Source organism: Eulemur rufifrons, chromosome 20 (assembly GCF_041146395.1).
Source record: "Eulemur rufifrons isolate Redbay chromosome 20, OSU_ERuf_1, whole genome shotgun sequence".
NCBI lineage: Eukaryota > Metazoa > Chordata > Mammalia > Primates > Lemuridae > Eulemur > Eulemur rufifrons.
The window spans coordinates 42,966,981-42,986,782 of NC_091002.1; the positions used below are offsets into that span (position 1 = coordinate 42,966,981).

Here is a 19,802-nt window from a genome sequence, read left to right on the forward strand (position 1 = left end):
GCGAGGGGCCAGGCGGTGCTGGCGCCACCTGGTAGGTAGTTAGGAAAAACACGTGACCATTAGTTCCCTCTTGTTGCCGTAACAATGTACCACAAACTTAATGGCTTCATCCAACACAAGTTTAGTACCTTACAGCTCTGGAGGTCAGAAGTCTTAAAATCAGGATGTCAGCAGGCTGCATTCCGCCGGCGGCCTAGCGGGGAATCTAGTTCTGGGCTTTTCCAGCTTCTAGAAGCTGCCTGAGTCCCTTGGAGCACACGGCTCTGACCTCTTTGCTATCGTCACCCTCCTCTTCTGACTCTGACCCTCCTGCCTCCCTCCTACAGGGACCCTTGCGACATCGGTCCACCTGGCTAACCCAGGATAATGTCCCCACCTCAGAGTTCTTAATCACATCTGCAAAATCCCTTTTGCCTTGCAAGGGGACATATTCACAGGTTCTGGGGATTAGGACATGGACATCTTCAGGGCCACACTACTCTCAGGGCGCCTCCTTTCCTGGCCCCGTGCCCCTCCCGCTGCCATGGGCTCGCCCTTTTGCTCTGGCCTTGACGCCAGAGGGATGACTGAGTTCTAATCTGGGTTCTGGCTGGATAAATCGCAGGGAAAGCTTGTGTCTGCTCGCACACCCTCGTGACCCCCAGACCATGCAGGTTGTAGTCAGGGGGCTTATCAGAAGGCGGGCTGCGGCCAGGCGTTCCAGAGAAAATGGCTTGTGAAGTGTCCCTACTCATTCACCAAGTGTTGCAGAGCCTGCCACGTGCCGCGGCTGCCAGTCCCTGTGGGATCCTGCACTGGCTCCACTTTCCCCTGAAGCAGAAGCAAGGGCAGCAGGAGACAGCGAGGGTGGCACGGGAGGCGCGGGCCCCCGAGCAGAAGGAGGAGGTGCGGAACAGTCCAGCACAGTTGAGAGCGGACAGAGAAGGAGAAATGGACCCCGGATGCCAGGCAGCGATAGGCGCCCACACGTCGTTGGCACCCGTGGGTGGGGAGCGTGTTCATGCTCCTCTGTGGCCATGCTGAGCTGCTGCAGGGGTGCAGGCGGAAAGGGAATGGTGTCGGATCTAACCGGCTCGGGCAAGGTGACAGTGCTTGACCCTGGGATTGAGCTGGGGAGGGGGAGAAGAGAACAGCTCAGGGCAAGGCCACAGCAGAAAGGTGGCAGAGTGGGAGCACTGTGGCCTTAGGCGGGATGTGGGATTGTCGGAGTCAGTGCTGGAGAGAGACAGAAGACAGTGTCGGCTCAGAACTGAGAAGACGGTGGGGCTGCAGAGATATGTAAGCTCCAGGTCTAGGGCAGTGGTTCTCAAAGCAGTCAGGACTGGTAGCGTGAGCATCATTTGGGCCCGGTTAGAAATGCAGATTCCTGGGCCCCTCCCCAGACCTGCAGCCTCAGAAACTCTGGGGTGGGGCCAGCGATTGGTGTTTAAACAACCCCAGGTAATTCTGATGGCCGCTAGCACGTGCGAGCCCCAGGTAGGGTGTGATGGCTGGAGCAGGAGGGCAAGTCACAGGAGGAGGCGAATTTAGGAAACTGAGAAGCTGGGATGTGGAGGGAACCTCTGACGGATGAAGAAATGGACAAAAATTCAGATAGGAGTGCAGCTGAGTGAAGTCCCCTGCCCTGGGAGCGAAGGTCACCAAGAAATGAGGACGATGGCTCGGGAAGAAGAGTCTGCAAGTGGCAAAGGGACAAGGAAGGCACCTGCCCCTCGGGGCCCAGTGGTAGCTCCTGGGAGGCGTGGTGGGCAGGACAAGGGTTCCCCCTCCCCAAAGATGCCCACGTCCTAATCCCCAGAACCTGTGGCTATGTCATCGTACACAACAGAAAGGACTTTGCAGGTGAGACTACTGATCGCGGGTGGGATGGGCAGATACTCAGGGTTGCCCAGGTGTGCCTGATGCAACCACAGGGCCCTTAGGAAGAGGCACGAGAGTCCGGCGGAGGGGGAGGGCGGGCTGGGCGCTAAGGAACGAGGGCAGCTGTGTTTATTTCCAAAGAAGCCGGGAAAGGCAAGGAAAAACAGTCTCCCCTGGAGCCTCCAGACGGAACGCAGCCTCGAGTGACGCATCTTGGATTTCTGACCTCCAGGACTGTAAGGTAGCGACTTCGTGTTGCTTTAAGTCTCTACGTTTGTGATGGTTGTCTCGAGGTCTGCAGGGGAAACAGGGCCTCAGGGTCACAGTGGGTTTCCGTTAAAACAAAAACACCCAGGCCTTGTGGGGGGAAATTGAGGCCATGGGGGTTTTGTGGGGGTTTTGTTGATGGTGGGCCTTGAGGGGGGAGTGGGGTCCCAGAGCCCCGTGGGGTTCAGAGGAGGAGACACGGGGGGCCTTGAGTCTGACATACACAGGGATAAGTGGCAGGAGAGACTTGTTCTGGAGATGAGGCCTGAGCCTTGGGAGACGGAAGCAACGGGGCCTGGGCCCCCCGCTGCCCGGCTCTCAGAGGAGGTCTGACCTCCCCTGGACAGTGCTGGACTCTCGGACAGGGGTGGTGTCCGGGGGCAGGTTCCAGGAAGGCTTTCTGCCCTCGTGTCTCTGGATCCTGGAGCCCAGGACACGGGCCGAGGTCTGTGTGGGGACCCCGGTGGCGTGCAGAGGACGCTCGGCTTATTCGCACACCTGGAGGGTAAACGAGATCATGGGCTCCCGGGAGGCCCAGGTGGAGGGCGCCCAGCCAGGCCGAGCTAGCACCGTCTGACATGGCAGGCGGCCCTGGTCGCACCTCGCTCTGCTGCAAACAGCCCCGTTATCCATCTTGTCAAACAGACGCCTCGGAGAGGTCGGTTGCACATTTGGCTTGTAAACGGCAGCTGGCCGGCTGGCCCTCCTCTTGCCTGTCCCCAAGGAGCTGTTGAGCCACAGCAGCGAGCAGTTTACAAGCGGGAGGGCCACAGGTGACTGCAGGCAGATGACTCTGGCCAGGCAGCCTCCGGGATTCCAGGGAGTCTGGTCTTTATGGCTTTCTGCAGTAAAGGCAACTGGCTCTTTCTAGAAGACAGACTGGAATACGCTCACGTGTAATTAGAAATGAATAAACCAAGCCACGTGGGACAGAAGAAAGGTCTCTCTTGAGTCAGTTGTTTGGTTTTTTAAAACGTGTTAGATGTTAGAAAGTGATTAATTTTCCATGCGTGCCAGACGAATCCATTGTTCCCAGGGCGACTTGTAGGCGGGAAAGGAACGCGCGACTGTTCATTTCACACCCGGTGCTGAGGGCTCCCGCACGCCGGGGTGCGCAGATACCGCACTGCACGGAGACGAAACTGTCCTTGCCCTGATGGCATTTACAGGGGCAAGAGACAGACAGTAAACGAGCAATGCTTGTCCAAACAGGAGGATTTGCGTGCGCCAGGGCGTGTGAGCGGGCGGTGGGGGTAGACCCCACATGACACCTGGCGGCCCCTGGGGACAAGATGCTTGGTTGGAGAGCTGAGACACAAGGAGGAGTCAGGCCATGAGAAGCAGGGCCAGGTGATTTCGGGTATTAGGAAAAGAGATAGAGGCGGGAAATGCTGAGGTCTGGGCAAGGAACGGAAGCGAGGCCGTGGCGGGAGGTGAGTGTGGATTGGTGGTGGGCAAGGAAGGTCACTGAGCATCTCGTCTGGAATTAGGATCATTCTGAGTGCAAAGAGAAGCCGTGTTGGGCTGTAAGCAGGTGCGTGATGGGACCTGAGGCTACTGTACCCGCAGGCCGGCTGCCATGTGGCTGGGGAGGCCAGGCGTGCACCCGGGAAGCAGAGGGCGGCTCTGCCGTCCAGGCAGAAGATGAGGGTGGCCCGGTGGGTCTGATGCTAGGAAGTGGGATGGGTTTTGGAAATGGACCCTCCCTCTAGGACTTCTGGTGGGTGGGAAATAGGGACAGTGAGGGTCTGGCAACTGCTTAGATGGTGTTGCCCTGAGCTAATGGGGAAGGTGGGGTGCGTGTTGCAGGGGGGCAGGGAGAGGAGACTGGGAGTCGGGAAATTTGGGGACGTGCTGAGCTGAGATGCCCCACGGTGGTCAGAGTGCAGTGGAGAAAGGCGCACAGGCAGTGGCAGGTGAGTCCGGAGTGTGTGGCGGGGCGTGTGGAAAGTCCTCTGCCAAGACTGTCCCGTGAATGCTTTCGCCCCAGGAACCGCCCCCGTGGCATTAAGGGCAGAGGGGTTTTAATCAGATGTCCTCTGACACTTTGAGAAGCAGCAGAAACTGTTGGCAATGTGTTTGGGGGGAGTCTTGTCTGGATCCCCTAGAAGGCTGGGGTGTCCTCCCTCTGCCCTAAAAAATTAAAAAAAAAAAAAAAGTTAAGGACCACTGATGTAACAAGTACAGCCCTTGGGAATCGGATGGAATTGTCATTGTACTTTGTGTCCTCAGCCCCGTGCAAAGTTTCAGAGCTTGAAATTTGTAGTAAATGAGGAACTCCTGGGTGCCCAGGGCAGGGCAGGTGCGCGGCCAGGGGTTTCCCATCTCTTCGGTGATAACTCCGCGTGGGGCCGTTTTCCAAAGTTCTGAATTTCACCAGGAGGGCGGGGGAAGAGACAGTTTAGAGTGAGAAGCCCATTTTTGTACCACAAAAATGTCATGGGGTTTATAGCAAACATGTCCCATATACCTCGTCACAGTTCCCCAGGCTGCTCCAAAGAAACGACTTCACTTTCATTTTGTGACGGTCTTGTGCATGCTGCCTGGATGCAACGCCCCCGTGTCCTCAGCGTTGTTTTACACTCGACCTGGTCCTGCCAAGAAATCGGTTTCCTTCCAATTTATGAAGCCAAAGAGGTTGCATACGGGTCAGCATTGTTAGTTTGTTCCTGTCTGACAACTATTTAAATTCCAACCTAGTAGACCAGTGTTCTCTTTCTGCTCCTTAGCATGAGACCACACCATGCTGCGTAGAGCAAGGAATGTTCTCGGGTTCACTAACTCACCCTCAGGTGTTCCTCTTTGCCACACGTTTTGAAAATTGGATAAACTCAAGTTTCTGTCTTTAATAATCTAGTTAGGAAGATTCAAACCCCATTGTCAGAGCTCTAAATGTTTTCTTCCAGATACTGGGAAAATGAGGTCCCAATAGGAGTTCAAGGCTCAATAGTAAGCCTTGGCTGAATCTGGAATCTGTTTGTTAAATGATGGTGATAGTAGATCAATTGCTAATATTTATTAAGCCCTCATGCTTGTGAGGCCGGACTCTTGTCCTCGTTTTCCATCTGGGGAAACTGAGGCACAGGCCAAATTTGTGTTTGACAAGTGTGGCTCACATACAAATGTAGAACAGACTTATCTTTTAAAACGACTGTGTAGTTTCATCCTTGTCTTCTGCCTAAGTGATTCTGGTTCTCTATTCAGAAGTAGTATAAGGTTTTCCAGAAAGTGAGTTAAAGTCAAATGAGCTGCAGCAAACATCTTAAGGGGCCAGAGTTGCCCCTACGGTGTGTAGCCCTGGGAAGACATTTCTTCATGGGGTTCCTGTCCACATAAGCAATTTGAGTCATCCCCAAGGCAGCAAGGTAGTATCATTCTGGTGGCCCAGTCTCACCTGATCCCACAAAAATCAAAATCAAAATGCTGCACCAGTCATCAGGGGCAATCTGCTCTTCTAGAGACTGGCCTGGATCCCGCAGGTGCAGGTCCTGGAGCTCTTTGGGGCATCTGAAGGGCAGGAAAGGGGACCAGCTGGTCCCAGCCACCAGAGGGAGACCAAGGACATTTAAAGGTAGGTGATTTCAGTGGCCGGGACCCATGCAATGCCCTTTCTGGGCTTGGCATACCTGCCCATATGGTACTGCTGGTTCCAGGCACTGGAAGGAGGCCTAGGAAATTCCCAGGAAGGCAGTCCAAGCACAAGGCTGTGGTGGGGTGGGGTGAGTCCCAACTGCATGGGGCCTGGGGCAGAGACCGCATCTCCCTGGGGCTGAAGGGTGGGAGAAAGTTTGAACAACATTAAGACTTTAAAAAATAGCAGTTACTCCCAAATCTCTTAGGTGCTTTAGCTACACAGTGGGGAAAGCTGTTATTAAAAAGGAAGCCAGCTAAAAAGTTCTAGTACTTACAATATCTAATCCTTTTTGTGGGTTTGAAGGTAAAAGGTGCCTTTTTTTTTTTTTTTGTAATCTTTGCATTTTGCAAGATGCTCAAAAACAGCTGTTTTTGCCTTCCAAGTGACAGGCTTAGCTCAATGGGTTGCGAATGCTCTGGGACCCTCTGAAAGTTGGTCTTAAGACAGATGGCCCCTCAAAGAGGTCCAGAGACGCAGATACAGAAGAGCTGTGTTGGGGAGACGACAAATCCAGGTTGACCTCGTGGCTCTGTCATTTTGGGCAAGTGATGTTGTAAGCACAGTGGGATGGTACCCGCCTTCTAGGGCTGAGATGAGGAGTAAAGGTACACTCGGTATGTGCACACAAAAAACGTTCCTCGCTATATGAATGCCAAACATAAGGGGGACATCTGAGCAGCCCCTCTAGAGAAGAAAAGAGAGACCAAAGTAGCTGTTGCTTTCAAACTGTTTTATTGCTAAACTATCATGATACAAGCCGTATAAAAATACTTTACATATAGCAAAAATAAACTACATTAAACTGGAGATTAAAAACATTTGCATAGGAATGTAATGTATTCAAACTCCCTTAACAGTCAGGATTTTCCAAATCTAGGTCTGCCAGCACCACACTATTGGAGAGACTTCTATTTGTTGGAGAATTATATTAGGACTGTCAACATTTTCTCCCCTCTTAGGGCTGTCGAGGCGACAGGGGTGAGTGAGGTTCTTTGACAAGATGCCCAGGATGTTGAGGGTGGGGGTCCCAACAGCCTAGCTCTGCTCAGGCCAATCGAAATGTTGTAAGTGCCTCCCCCGGTGGAAGCAGCATCATTGCTGTCCATTCCCTCTGGACCTGAACTCGGGGGAAGTTTGATCAGCCAACAGCTGCGGCATAAAGGTAGGATGTTAACCCTTTCACTTCCAGCTCCCAGGATCCCCTCTCACTTTCAGAGGGGGTTTGCTTAAGGAACATCTCTCTCACCAACCACCAGAAGAATTTGTTTTTAAACAAACTAAGTTACGATGGTGATGTTGGCTGTAAGTCAAGGAACTCATGAAGGCTGAGGGAAATTGATGTTTGCGATCAGTTTCTTAAGCATGCAGCTGGAAGGCAGAAAATCACTTGCAGTGCAATTGGCTGGTTTGGTTTCATGAGACTTAGTGCCCCAGCCCTAAGCCTGGGAGACCCAAGGTTAAGATGTGTGGGGTCCCTAAAATGCTGTCCCTCCAGAAAATGAGTTTGGGAGAGGGTGCCCCATGCGGTCAAGAACGCCACAACCCCATGCCTCTTGTAAACACAAAGTGAACAGAGTTGTTAAGTGGACCCCTGACATTCTTTCAATTCTGAACAATAGAAAGCACTCGAAAAGGTTTGGGTGTTTTTGTTTTGACATGAAAACAAATTCAGCCTCACGTTAATCCAGAGTGACTATTAAAACACATCAGCTTCTGATCTGCCTAAATGTGACAGCCTCTGTCCCAGCCAAGGTGGCTTGCAGAGATGGCCATCTTAGCTACTGATGGAAACAACAAATGCAGTATCAGCGCTTCCCCGTTCTTAGAAGGAATCGGTTCATCCTCAGCTGTATCTGTGCTGGGAAACTGCGGCTGTCCTTTGGATAATGTCACGGGGGTTATCTGCCAGGGCGTGGATTCGGTCAGCTTTGTGAATATTGACCTGCACCTGTGGTTGCGTGAATAGGAACTTTCTGAATCCCATTACAATGCAACACAGGGTTTTGGTGGTGGTGGTTTTTTAAAAATCAAAATCACCTACTAGGTCACTTATTTCATGGGGGATCTAGACACTTTACAATATAATCCTTAGTGACAAGATCCAGCCTCGGGGTGAATAAGCATCATTCAAGCAAGAAAAAGGTGGTTCCTTCTTCCACAAAGCTATCCCCCTTCTCCTCCTGGGATGCTTTCTTCTACCACATAAGTGACTAACAGGCTCTTAGGTAGGGTTTTTTTTCCCTTTTTGGGGGGTGGTGGTCGTGAGGAGTGTTTGTTTCCTGGAATGATTAACAAATTTTTCAAGAATACATTATTTCTCTTAAGAAACCAACATATATGTAAAAAGAGACACTTAAAAAGATTTCTGACCATTTATAAATATTTTCTAATTCCAACAGGGGTGCAGTATTTTGAGGATAGATAAAAAGCATAAAAATACAGTTAAGAAAATAAAATTTAATATACTAATTAATTTGGATTGCTATATATTATCAAGCAGCGGCATTTTTGTACAATATAGGAAAACTTGGGCAGACTTGCAAACTTTGGAAATATACTACATTCAGCAACATGGTATATCTGTCGAGTGCTACATATTTACATTAACTCGGACATAGCAAGTGCAAACCTTGACTAAACTGATACCTTCTGACACACGTGCAACACACCCATCTTTACTATTTAGACACCCGTACCTTCTCGTTCTCTTAGAGGATCTTATTGCCTCTTCCCATTCTGAAAATATCTCATGAGCAATTACTCTTGGCAAAATTTCCTCCTGGCATCTGTAACTGCCAAAACTTTCTTGATAGCTGTCAGTCCCAAATACACTTTCTCTTGCCCGTTTATGTCTCAAATCTAATGCTTTTGTTTCTCTTTCCTTTGCTGTTTGGTATAGTGCTTCCTCTAATATCCAGCTAAGATGTCTTAGAAAAAGAGAGGTTTATTCGTGTGTGCATTATATACGCACACACACACATATATACGTACAGGAGTTTGAGCTACCAGGAAGCCCTTCTCACTAACACGGTTAGAAGATTGATGGAAAATGCATTAGTCCTTTTTCACCCCGTGGACAATGAGGCTGTGCTAGTTTGCTACAATAGCAGGAAGGCACTTGGATAAAACATTCAGATAACTGAGGAAAGGCCAAATTCCCTCATGTGCAAAAAATGGCTCCTGGCCAGACCAAGTGAGAACAAATCACTCACCAACTACCCATAACTCTTCCATGGTGAAGTCAATTCTTTAGGTAAAGCTGCTAGTATAAGGGACTTTCTTAATGAGGAAGTGTTTAGTTTAGCATCCCAGAAGCTCTGTGGCAGAGGTCAACTTCTTACTGGCATTGTGTTTATTTAAAAGAGAATTTTGTTAAACTCTGTGCTTGGAAAATAAATACTAGGTATTGACCAAAAGGTTACACACAAGCACAAGGGCCTGAACGGGGCATTTGTCTACTCTCTGGAGTGACAACCATACCTGGCCCCAACTCGCAGGAAGGTTTTACCTCTGGGTAACCCTGACAAGAGAAAACCCCACAGGGGGCAATGAATGGCCATGACTTTCACCTTGGGCCTTCTGCCTAGCAGGCTGGACTGAGAAATCACTCTGAGTATGGTCTTTTGAAGAAGATTTTCACTTTGATTACTGAGGAAACAACCGAACGGCTGAAAATGAAGCCCCAGCTTGTCCTGGGGTGTCTGCAGTTAATGCAAACAGAAACTCTGTGTGATTAAAAACTCATCTGCCAAAGAACCTCGAGGGTTTTGTTTGCAAAAATTGCACCAACAGAGGAAGACTAATGAGGCCTATGGGTGCGTTCAGTGGAGAGAAACAGCTGGGGGAAAATCACGTCCCACTGGTCCGAGAAGAGCTCGTTCAAGCTAAGGACGCCTCGGAGTAGATGTGCTTCTATTAGAACGCGTCCGCCAGTGCAGACAGGTCTCGAGGGCCAAATCCTGAACTTGGCTTTAAACTTCAAGTTTAGGGAAAAGAGGGAATTCAGCCCTGTTCCTCTATCTTGGTAGAAACCCACTTACAGAAGCACTTTGGCTGTTTTGCTTAACAAAAATACCTATACATTTTTTACTGTTGATTTAGCTCTTCTGCCATTCCTCCCCAAAATTCAATGCACATGCTTGAGATTCCTAACTACGTTATGGGCAAGCGCTCTGGCTGTTGGGAAGAAAGCAGGGACTTTGGAAAGCACCTAGGTCCTACAGCGGCAGCAGACTGGCACTTGCTCTCTGTAGCCTGGGTCACCCTCCCCAGTCTATAGAAACCACTCAGTACGGACCCCGGCCCCAGGGGTTAAAGAGCAACTCAATCGCTAGCCGCCTTTGCCAGCCTTTTGAAGCAGAGAAAAAAGTAAAAATAACAAACGTGTACACGTCATAACTTAACGCCAAGAAGTTTTAACAGGTGATCTTGTCTGGGCAAGACAGTCTTGTTTTGGAATGAGAATTCAAAAATAAAGCTTTAGCTGTTGGCCCGGCTGTGGCATGAACTAGGTGACCGCTAAGAACCGACAGTTCAGTCTCTGTCTCTACCAAGAGGGATTGGGGTTGCTTCAGCCTACAAGCTGGACTCTTGGGCCACGTTCCTTTGGTTGCTCCGAGAACTCCTTTCCTTCCAAAGATTAGGAGCGGCATCTGTGACCTGGAAAAATGAATGCGAGGGCTGGGATTTAATCACAGCACCCACGTCTTCTGTCCCCAGCCCCCCAAGCTCCAGCCACACAGTTCTCGGGTGAGTTCCAGTGTCCTGTCCTGTGCAGAATGTGGTCTTGGTCAGCAGGCACTTAATGTTCGCATGTAAGATCAACCAGGATGCTCTTTGGGATGTACGACAAAAGCAAAGGTGTTGACAGAGCGAGGTGGCGAGCTCCCTAGCCAGGAGTCAGCTTTGTGCCCCATCCATGCATGGTTCCGCGTGTGGACTTCGGGCCGGGAGATGAGCAGAAAAGGAGACAGCGGCGGGGGCTCCAAGGGGTCGGATACGGAAGGTGTCTTGGTATAATGGCTTCTTCTACGTCTGATTTCGCGTGGGAGGCCCTGAAAACTCCTTCCTGATAATTTCATTAACTACAAAAGAAAAAGGGTGGGGAGAGAATGGAGCGCGTGAGAGGGCACCAAAAACACACATCAGGTTCACTTTCTAGAGACTTCCACCAGGCTTTTTAAAATACTTTTTTTCTTCCTTGTGATAATACGTTTGATCATTTTTAACGTAAGAAATTCCTTTCTAAGTCATGATTTTTTTTTTTTTTTGGACAATAATATTTTGTGCTACAAATCTGTTAGTGAAAATTGCTCAAATGGTAACTTTTTCAAATCTGTTGTGGCAGAAATGGATTTGGGTCATAGGACATGTGTTAAGTAACTTTCTCCTGGTCTGCATTTTATTTCATGCACATTAGGGCTATTGTGTACCAAACTATTTCTATTATGACATCTAGAAAATACCTATGCCGTGCTTAAGTCTGATAAAACACAGTTCTTCCTCGACTCATAAGAGTTCTCAAAAGAGGAGCCCCAAGAAAGAGCCAGTGGGAGTCCCACAGCCAAAGACTATTTCTTTCAGCACAGCCAGGAAGGGATCAGGTTGGCAGTCTTCAGAAGGAGAAAGTGTCCTCAGAGCGGCTCCAGTCACCTCCTCCCTCCCCCCCAAAAGCAGGTGTGGAGATCAGAGCAGGGACACGGAGTGCAGTGCCGGCCGCTTAGCTAAGGTACTAACTGCTGGAATCAGGGCAGTGGGATCCTGGAATAGCAGATCCTGCCAAAAAGGCTCCCTTCAGCGTTCTTGGAAATAGAAGCTGCTGTCAGTAGCAGTGGGGTGCACATTCCCTAACGTATGCATGGACCTTCCATTGTGCAGTTGGATTGTGGAGGCTGGTCCTGGGGCAGAAGGGGGAAGGAGTCTCGTCAAAGGCAGGTTAATCTCCCCTTTCCTAGTTCTGTCACTGAATTCCTCCCACCTCCCACAATCTCCTTATGCTTTGTTTTCTCATCTTAGCCTCATCTTGAAGCTACAGCGATGGAAAACTTGGTACCGTGGGTTAAATGTTAAGAATTGCCCAAAGTCTCCCCAAGCTCAAAGCGGGGCCCTCCTAGGTCGAGGGTGCTTTCCCCTGGAAAAACCCCTGCCAGATGGGTCTGCAGCCTCCAGGGGCTGCCAACAGCTTTAAAGAGGGTAAGCCAGGTTTGACTCTCAGCGCCCTCACCTAACTGGCCGTGTGACTTTACCTCTCTGTGCCTCAGTTTTCTCATCTGTAAAATGGGAATTGTAACAGTGCACATCTTTTAGGGCTGTTGTGAAGATGCCAAGTGTTAACATACATGACTGTGCCTGGTGAGTGGTGTCCAGTACTGTGATGGTCAGTACCATCCCCCGGCTTCACGTGGGACTCTGAACTCGGTGCTTTGTGCCAGCAGGCTTTATTTTGTGCCAGAAAGACAGGCTTAGAATCCTACCTCTGCCACTTCCTTGCTTGGTGAACCATGCCTCAGTTTCCCCATATGTAAAGTGTGTCTTAAAAATATTACCTTCCTCCTAGGGTTGCTGAGGATCGTAGATGAGATAATGCAAGTAAAGAAACGATTACGGTGCCCGGTGTGCAGCCGGTGTGGGTTTGTAGAATAGTACAGACGTACATAGGAGAATGTGATGCGTATGTTAATGAGAATGTGTGAATTAGCATAACATTTCCAAAGTGTGGGAAAGAATCCATTAGTAGGAAGTCGGATGAATTCATAGATTTGGCTAACCAGCACTAATTGCATACCGACTGTGTACCAGGTACCAGCTGCCTCCCAGGGCCCTAAACCAGAAGCTGAAGGAAGCCGGTCCCCCGGCCCCGCCCCTCTGCACCCTGCAGGGCAGAAGCCAGGGCACCCGCGGCAGCTGCAGCGAAAGCAGAGAGCCGGTGGGAGGTGGGGTCAGGCCAGCTTCATGTGAAGCTTTTCAAAGCCCGGATTCTGAAGGGCTTCCTGTTTTCTCAACCTAGGAAACCAGAGGAGTTGATCCTTAATGGAAACTTTCCACAGCCTCAGCTTTCTAAAAATAGCGGGTAGGCAGAGATGCTGGCACCGAGGCCGCACAAGAGGGTCGTTTCCTTTCTCAGAACACGGGTTCGAGGGTGGGGCGCTCCTCAAGCAGGCAGAAGCCGTTTTTCCCTCCCTTTGGATAAAAAACGTCCCTGCTTTCTGAGAGCTACTTTCAGGTAGAAGCGAAGTTGCATCTGGAAAATTCCATGCACACTCTGTATTTAGACCCTGTCGCTGTTGGGGGAGGGGGCATAAGGCAGCCCTGAAGTTTAAACCCCACCAACACCTCTTAGGTTAGGAACCAAGAACCTCTTCTTTCTGAAACCTCAGAGCTTGCTCCTCGGGCTGTGAACAGGGAGAAAGTTCTAGAGCAGAAACACTGGCTAGGTATTGACTGGAGCTATGTCAGGCTGTTCTCGGGGCGGGGAGGGGGGTTCTCAGCTGCTTCATACAGACTCCATCTCCTGCCTGCAGGGAGGTCCTAAGCTTGTAGACTTGAGTGTCTGGGTGGAGGGGAGGCCTCACTCCCTTATGAATTAATCCATGATGTCTGGCATGACATTTTTCCCTTTCCCCCTTTACAGTCCCCCCACTCTGCCCCTTTTGAGTATTCAAGGTCTCCCTTATCCAAAAATCCTGCCCTGGGCCATGCCACCCTCGCCCTCCACCACACTGGTATCCTCTGCCCTTGCTGGAGCCCCCGCCAGGACCACATTTTCCCTGGTGGCATCTGCAGGGGCCACCCAGTTGGGCTGTGTCCCCTTGTCTGCTCTATTTACCGATTCCTGGCAACTAAGTATCTGTTGCTCTGTGTGTGTTCTCATTCCCAGGGCAGTCCCAGCCCTCAGACGGTGCCTTGGGGCGTAGGAAGTACTCGGTTACACTTACTAAGGGACAAGAATATGGAAGTTGAGAAAAGGGTACAGAAACTTCAGGTCACAAGGTCAGAGTTGGGACTGACTCCAAGTCGGAATCTGAGGTCTGGGTGCTGAGCCATCTCCTCTATGGTTGCCGTCAGCATTTCATTCATCCGATAAACGTTTTGAGCATCTACCCTAGGCCAGTGACCGCACCTCTTCCCAGACTGGGCCACATGCAGTTCTCCAAATAAATCCCTTCCCCTTGTTCAAATCCTTGCTTCTCTTCCAACACCGTCTCTTCCTGGAAGCCGCCTCCACGTTCCTGCCCTGGTGCCCTCGCTCTGCTGCGTTCTCGGGTATTCCCACGCCACCAGCCGGGCACCGTGCGCCCAGCAGGTGCTTACTCATGCCTGCGTCTCGGCCCACCGCCAGGACCCTCCAGCATCAGCCTAAGTCACTGGGCTTAAGGAGGCTGACTGTCCTGTCATCCGACTGACAAAGGGGTTGCTGATCTGGAGCTTTCTTCTCTACAGAAAGATGTGAGCCACTCACATTTACTGAGGGCTGTGGCTGAGCTCTGTGCAGCACCAGGGGCTATAAAGTAATTCTCACGGCAGCCCTAGCAGTTTTTCTGGAGGGGGAAGTAGAGACGGGCAGCCTCTTACCATAGCAGGTGAAAAGGGATTGGGATTTGAACCCAGGATTTCATTAACCCATATGCTATATGGCCTACACAACCAGTAGGCGACTTTGCAATGAAGTGCAGTATTCATCAGCTTTCTTCATGTGTGTTATGTGAGACTGGGGAAAGGCCAGGCAGCCTGTCCTCAGTTAAAAGCACAGAGCGAGAGGTTGCGTGGCCAGGGGCTCAGGCAGGTGCTCTGCCTGGGAGAACATCACTTCTTGGAACAGAATCGAGGCCAGTGGTGGCGAGTCTGCCAAGCACTCTGATGGAGACTGTGTCATAACCATAGGGTGACTTCTAAGCCTCAAGCCAGAAAGGCAAAGATGGACAAATTTTTTTGAGACAGGATCTTGCTCTGTCACCTAGGCTAGCGTATAGGGAGCTGTGATCACACTACTGTGCTCCAGCCTGGGGGACAGTGTGAGACCTTGTTTCTTAAAAAAAGTTATATATATATATATATACACACACACACACACACACTTTTTAAGACTCTAAATATTTTAATAAAAATGGCTGCCGCAGGCATAAAACGAAGGTATTTTTTTCTGTAAAGGACCAGATAATATTTTCAGCTTTGTACGCTCTGTGGTCTCTCTTTCAACTACTCCTCAGTGTAGCATGAAAGCAGCCGTAGGTGATATACAAGCAAAGCCGTAGGTGATATACAAGGTGACATGGAAATGTCCCAATAAAACTTTATTTACCAAAACAGGCGGGGGGCCCAGATTTGGCCTGAGAACTGTCGTTTGCCAACCCCTGGTGTGTACCAATGGCAAAGAAGAAAAGGAAAGCAGGGTGTTCTGCCTACCTTTCGGGGGTGGCAATGCGATGCCTCTTGTAAGTATTGTTCAAGCAATTCGGGATCGATTGGGTGGTCCATTTCTAAAAACTAGACCTGACTTCTGCTAGCATCCCACTCTGCCCTGGGAATTTTCTGATGTGCTTGAAGGCCCAGACACCTGCATTCTGCCTCCCTGCTTTCCTTTAGAGAGGTTCTCAAATGTCTTCAGCTTGCAGAATGGCTGCTCAGGGTTACGCAAGACCACGGTAGTTTAGGTGCAATTTAAAGGGCCATCAAGGGTGACTTTTACTGTAGGCCCTTTCCCCGTAACTGCTGACTCTGGAACTCGGTCCCCTGGGAAAGCAGCAGGAAGGAGCGGATAGGACCAGTCCTCAAGCATGTTTTACAGAGTCTGGTGAGACCACGTGAGTGCCCACGAGAGCCTGGGCCCAGCCACAGATGCCGCAGCCAGAAGGACACTCCTCGAGCTTGGAGGGGAACCAGAGGCTGCGATCTCCGGGCCAAATCGGAGCATCTGAGAGTCCACAGGGGCTCAAGGCACTGCCCCTCATCCCCACCAGCGGCTTCCTCTCCCTGCAGCACCTTGCCAAATTCACTCCCCAAACCCCCACGCCTGGGTCAGGATGGGTGACCTGAGAGCAATGAAGTACCCTCTGGGCTTTTCTGCCATTTGTCCCAACTGGTCTGGGGGAAGCTACAGTGAAGGCCAAGAGGGAACTCCAGGGTCAAAACTTTGTTCCCGAGTGACCAGGCCTGCGTTCCCCAGGGGTGCTGGTTTGAGCCTTCCCCTAGTGATTCCTGTACCACAACTGAAAAGACGTGTTAGCGAGTGCACAGCAGAGCCTTGGGAGGGGTGTGTCCTCAGCTAAGTAACTTCCCAGCCTTTCATCCACTCCAGCTGTCTGAGCCTGCGGGAGTGCTGGGGAGGACTGGAGCCCAAAGCCGTGGCGGTGTCTGAAGCCTTCTGCAACCGAACATCCCCTTGCAGGCCTGAGCCTTCTTGCGGCGCTGCCCGGGCAGCACGTTCAAAAGGCACTTCCCTTTGACAAGCTCCCGAAGTGGCTTACACTCTCAGCACTGATACTTTACTTGCATTTTTATCATCCTAACTCCTTGGATGCAAAGCCCTTAGAAGGGATGGTGGCACGTGGTAGGTGCTTATGTTTACCAAACATGCACTGGTAGCAGCATTGCCTGTTGCCAGGTTTTGACAATCACTGTTGAAGAACGTGCTGGAGCACCACCCTCCCACTAAGGGTTCCTTCTGCTACTGGGACAGGTTGGTACATCTCAGCAGGCCCCATCCTCTGGGAAACATGGTGCTGAGATGTCAGCTAAGGGGGTTCTGTTAGTGGCATTTCACATTAGACCATCAAGGTGACGCTGCCCAGGACTCTGGACCAGGATATAACGAACCCACTTTCACGGGCAAAGGGAACATTCAGTGGCCCAGTAAGAACACTGGCCTGCCCTGTGCTCAGCCCTGAGTGTGCTGATTTATTCTGATTAGAATGTGGAAAGGGATTAAATACGAGCCACAGCGTCTAAGAAGCTGAGGCACAGAGAGGTAAAGAGACTTCTTCAGTGTCTACTCAGAAAGCCGCCTAAAACTTCCATCCTAAGGTCTGTTTCAGCTACTGGACTCTTCTGTGGAGGCCCCATTGCCAATGCCAAGCAAGGTGGATCTACTGGTTGTAGCTGGGGAGGGGCTCTAGACTCAGTTCGAAAGGCTGATTTCAAATCTGGAAACTGAGTAGCAAATTAAAGCTGTCAAAAGCACATGACAAGAAGGCACGCAGAAGGAGTTGAGGGGATCAAGGATGGAAATCAGCGAAGACCAGGTGCCCCGACTTCTATCCCACGGTGTGGTCCCCAGTGCAGAACGTGACACCCCACCACCAAAGGACGGCCCGACCAAACTGGACACAAAGCGAAGTGTACAAAACCGAGAAGGAGCAGGCTCGAGGCTCCACCAGCAGTGCCACCTTTTCCCGTGTGGGACAGTGTGACAGGGCCCCTGGGAGAGCATGCAAGTCCCCCTCTTCTCCCACCCCAACCCTGAGCTCCAACCCCAGAGAGGAGGTGGGGCCCCACCCTTCATTAAGAGCAGGAAGAGGTATCTGTGAGGGTGGTTGGAAAATGAGAAGAGAGGGCCCTTAAGGTACTATAGTAAAGTTTTGTTTTACCAAAAAAGAAAAAAAAATCCAAGTTAAGGAAACACACAGCTGGAAAACAAAAGGAGAAGCAGAAGATGTCAATTACCTTTAACTTTGATTGCTTGGATCAAAGATCACAGTCACTCTGTTTCATAATATGTTTTGTATCCAGCTAAGGTGTGTGTCTATCAGCTCTGAAAAAGATTTGTAAAACCATTTTTGAGAAGCAAAAAAAGGCACCTTTGATCTCTACTATGCTTCCAACTCATGCCAATATCATCCATTTAATGGGTATCTCTTAACTTGGAGCCACTCAGAACCCAGGAGAGAACTTAACCCTTGGCTGAACAAATTCAGCCACACCTTAGCATCTGTGCCAGAGTTAACCCCACACCAGGGAATCATCATCTGCGATGAGGGGCTTTGTGCAAAGTCAAAGTGCATCAGCACGATTCTGGGGGATCCATGTGTCAGCCAGACAGTATGTGACGGAGCTTCAGGCCAACTACAGAGGGAGAATAAAGCTGCTGCTGCTGCAGTCAAGGTCAGTGTCACGGGGGTCTATGCAAATGTCATCCCCCTTCGGGCTCCTTACATATATGAAATTTGGCCCCAGATTCCCTTTATTAGTGATAGCACCTCAATGGTTACGTAAATTCATAAAACGGCAGATTTTCTTACATTTTTTTTTCTTTTTTGGATGACCAAAAAGTAGCTCCCACCTAATCAGAGCAATGAAGACACTTAAAAATAGACCATCCAGGTCTCCTTTTCACGCCATCCTATCATGTTTTTCTCCTCAATGTTAAATAATCAGCCCCTCCTTCCATCTGTACCAGGCCTACAGCTTTCAGAACTCTGAAGGCCCGAACCCCCTCCCAATGCCTGACTTAGGCATGTTTCAATTTCCTACAGGAAATGATGCAGCACAATTAGCATCATGGTCAGGTAAACCAGGACGCTCTTGCAAGGACAAGTGTGCATGCCCCGAAATCTCGCCTTCAAGGGGAAGAACATTCGGTAAGTGAGATCTTTAGGGGTTCTGCAGGGGCAGGCCCGAATTTCCAAATGTGGGGCTCTGATAGGAATGGGTTGGTTACAGGCTGCTGCAGCCTTGGGGCAAGATAACAAACTCGTCTGTCCTCCTTAGTAGCTCTGGACTGTACATTTCGGGCCATCTCCTAAAGCAAAAATTCCAGATCCACGTGGCCCTAAGGCAGCTCCCTTCCTGCCTCCACTATAAAGTAGCTTGTTCCAAATCCAAGAGCAGAAGTCATGGTCAGATAATTCACTCTGGCCTCAAAATACCACCTGTGTACTGACAATGGAAAAATCAATATTTGTAGCCCAGAGCAGCACCCCTGAACTTCACATGTAGGTATCTAACTGCCTGCTGGGCATCTCAACCTTAGTGTGGCCAAAACCAACCTCTGGATCCGCACTACTCCCGCCATCCTTCCCTCCTCCCCAAATAACCCTGTTGTACATGTTCCCAGTGTAGGAAACACTCCCTCCTTCCGGTTGTTCAGGTCCACCTCGGTGTATTCCCTGACTCCTTGTTTAACACCCACATCCCACCCACACTTAAATGCTCTGGGTCTACTGGAAACCAGCCACCTCCACTGCTGCCACCCCGGCCTCTGTGCTAGGTCGCCCGGCCCAGTGGCAGGGTGATGCGTTTGGAACTTAAGTTAGAGCATGCCACTCCCCATCTGACTCAGTTGTTACTCCTAGAAAAAGACAGCTCCAAAGTGTTATAATGGTGAAGATGAAGTGAGCTCGGGCAATTTCACCCCAAAATATGACTGCTTGGTATAAAGAGTATTTTCAATTGAAGGCCCTTAAAAATCAACAGACTTTGGAAGGGGCTTTCTCTCTATCTGCATAAAACCAGACGTACTCATCAGAAAGAGCAACTGCCTTTCCTCCCCCTCCCTGCTGTCCTCACGACACTGCAGGAAAGAGGACCTGGCCCAACCCATTTCAAAGATAGCATCTGTCTCTCAGGTTAGTTCAGTTTCCAGAGAGACTCATTTCCAAGTCAATCTGTTTCCCCCCATCCATCCATTCTCCCTAGTAACCATTTATCGCCATTCAATAGAATTACTTACATTCCTCATCTCCCCTCTAAGATGAAATTATAAACTTTTGGACCCCATTGGGTAATCACTCTGTGATTCTCCCCCTGCACATGGTAAACAAATCTCTTATTAGAGAATTTTCCTGTCTTATCCACACAGACTCATTCCAGTAGCCCCTAGTGTAAGTATCAAGTATCACGCACAGGTCTGAGGTCACACCCTTATAGAAACAATTCAAATCCGGGTGGAACCCAGGGACCGTGCTCTTAACGCCATGGGGCCAGAACTGCGTGTTGCCTGGTGTTGGCATGGCGGGCAGGAGCACTTATTCTGCCTCAGTAGACTCAAAAATCCCGAGAAGCCCAGCCCTGCCCCCTTCTCAAAGAAACAGAAAGCATCAAGCTGCGG

The 19,802-nt window shown here is 50.2% G+C and overlaps 1 protein-coding gene across 1 annotated transcript in view; it reads right to left on the minus strand.

Moving 5' to 3' along the window:
• Positions 1-726: 726 nt before the first annotated feature.
• NFATC2 (nuclear factor of activated T cells 2) overlaps positions 727-19,802 on the minus strand; it is a 143,496-nt gene continuing 124,420 nt past the window's right edge. The window contains exons 10-16 of the mRNA XM_069495783.1: positions 5,754-5,868; positions 5,557-5,634; positions 2,626-2,854; positions 2,462-2,574; positions 2,087-2,155; positions 980-1,109; positions 727-810 (exon numbers count right to left, since the gene is read on the minus strand). Coding sequence (XP_069351884.1) covers positions 727-810; positions 980-1,109; positions 2,087-2,155; positions 2,462-2,574; positions 2,626-2,854; positions 5,557-5,634; positions 5,754-5,868 — 818 coding nt within the window. The remainder of the gene's footprint in view (positions 811-979; positions 1,110-2,086; positions 2,156-2,461; positions 2,575-2,625; positions 2,855-5,556; positions 5,635-5,753; positions 5,869-19,802) is intronic.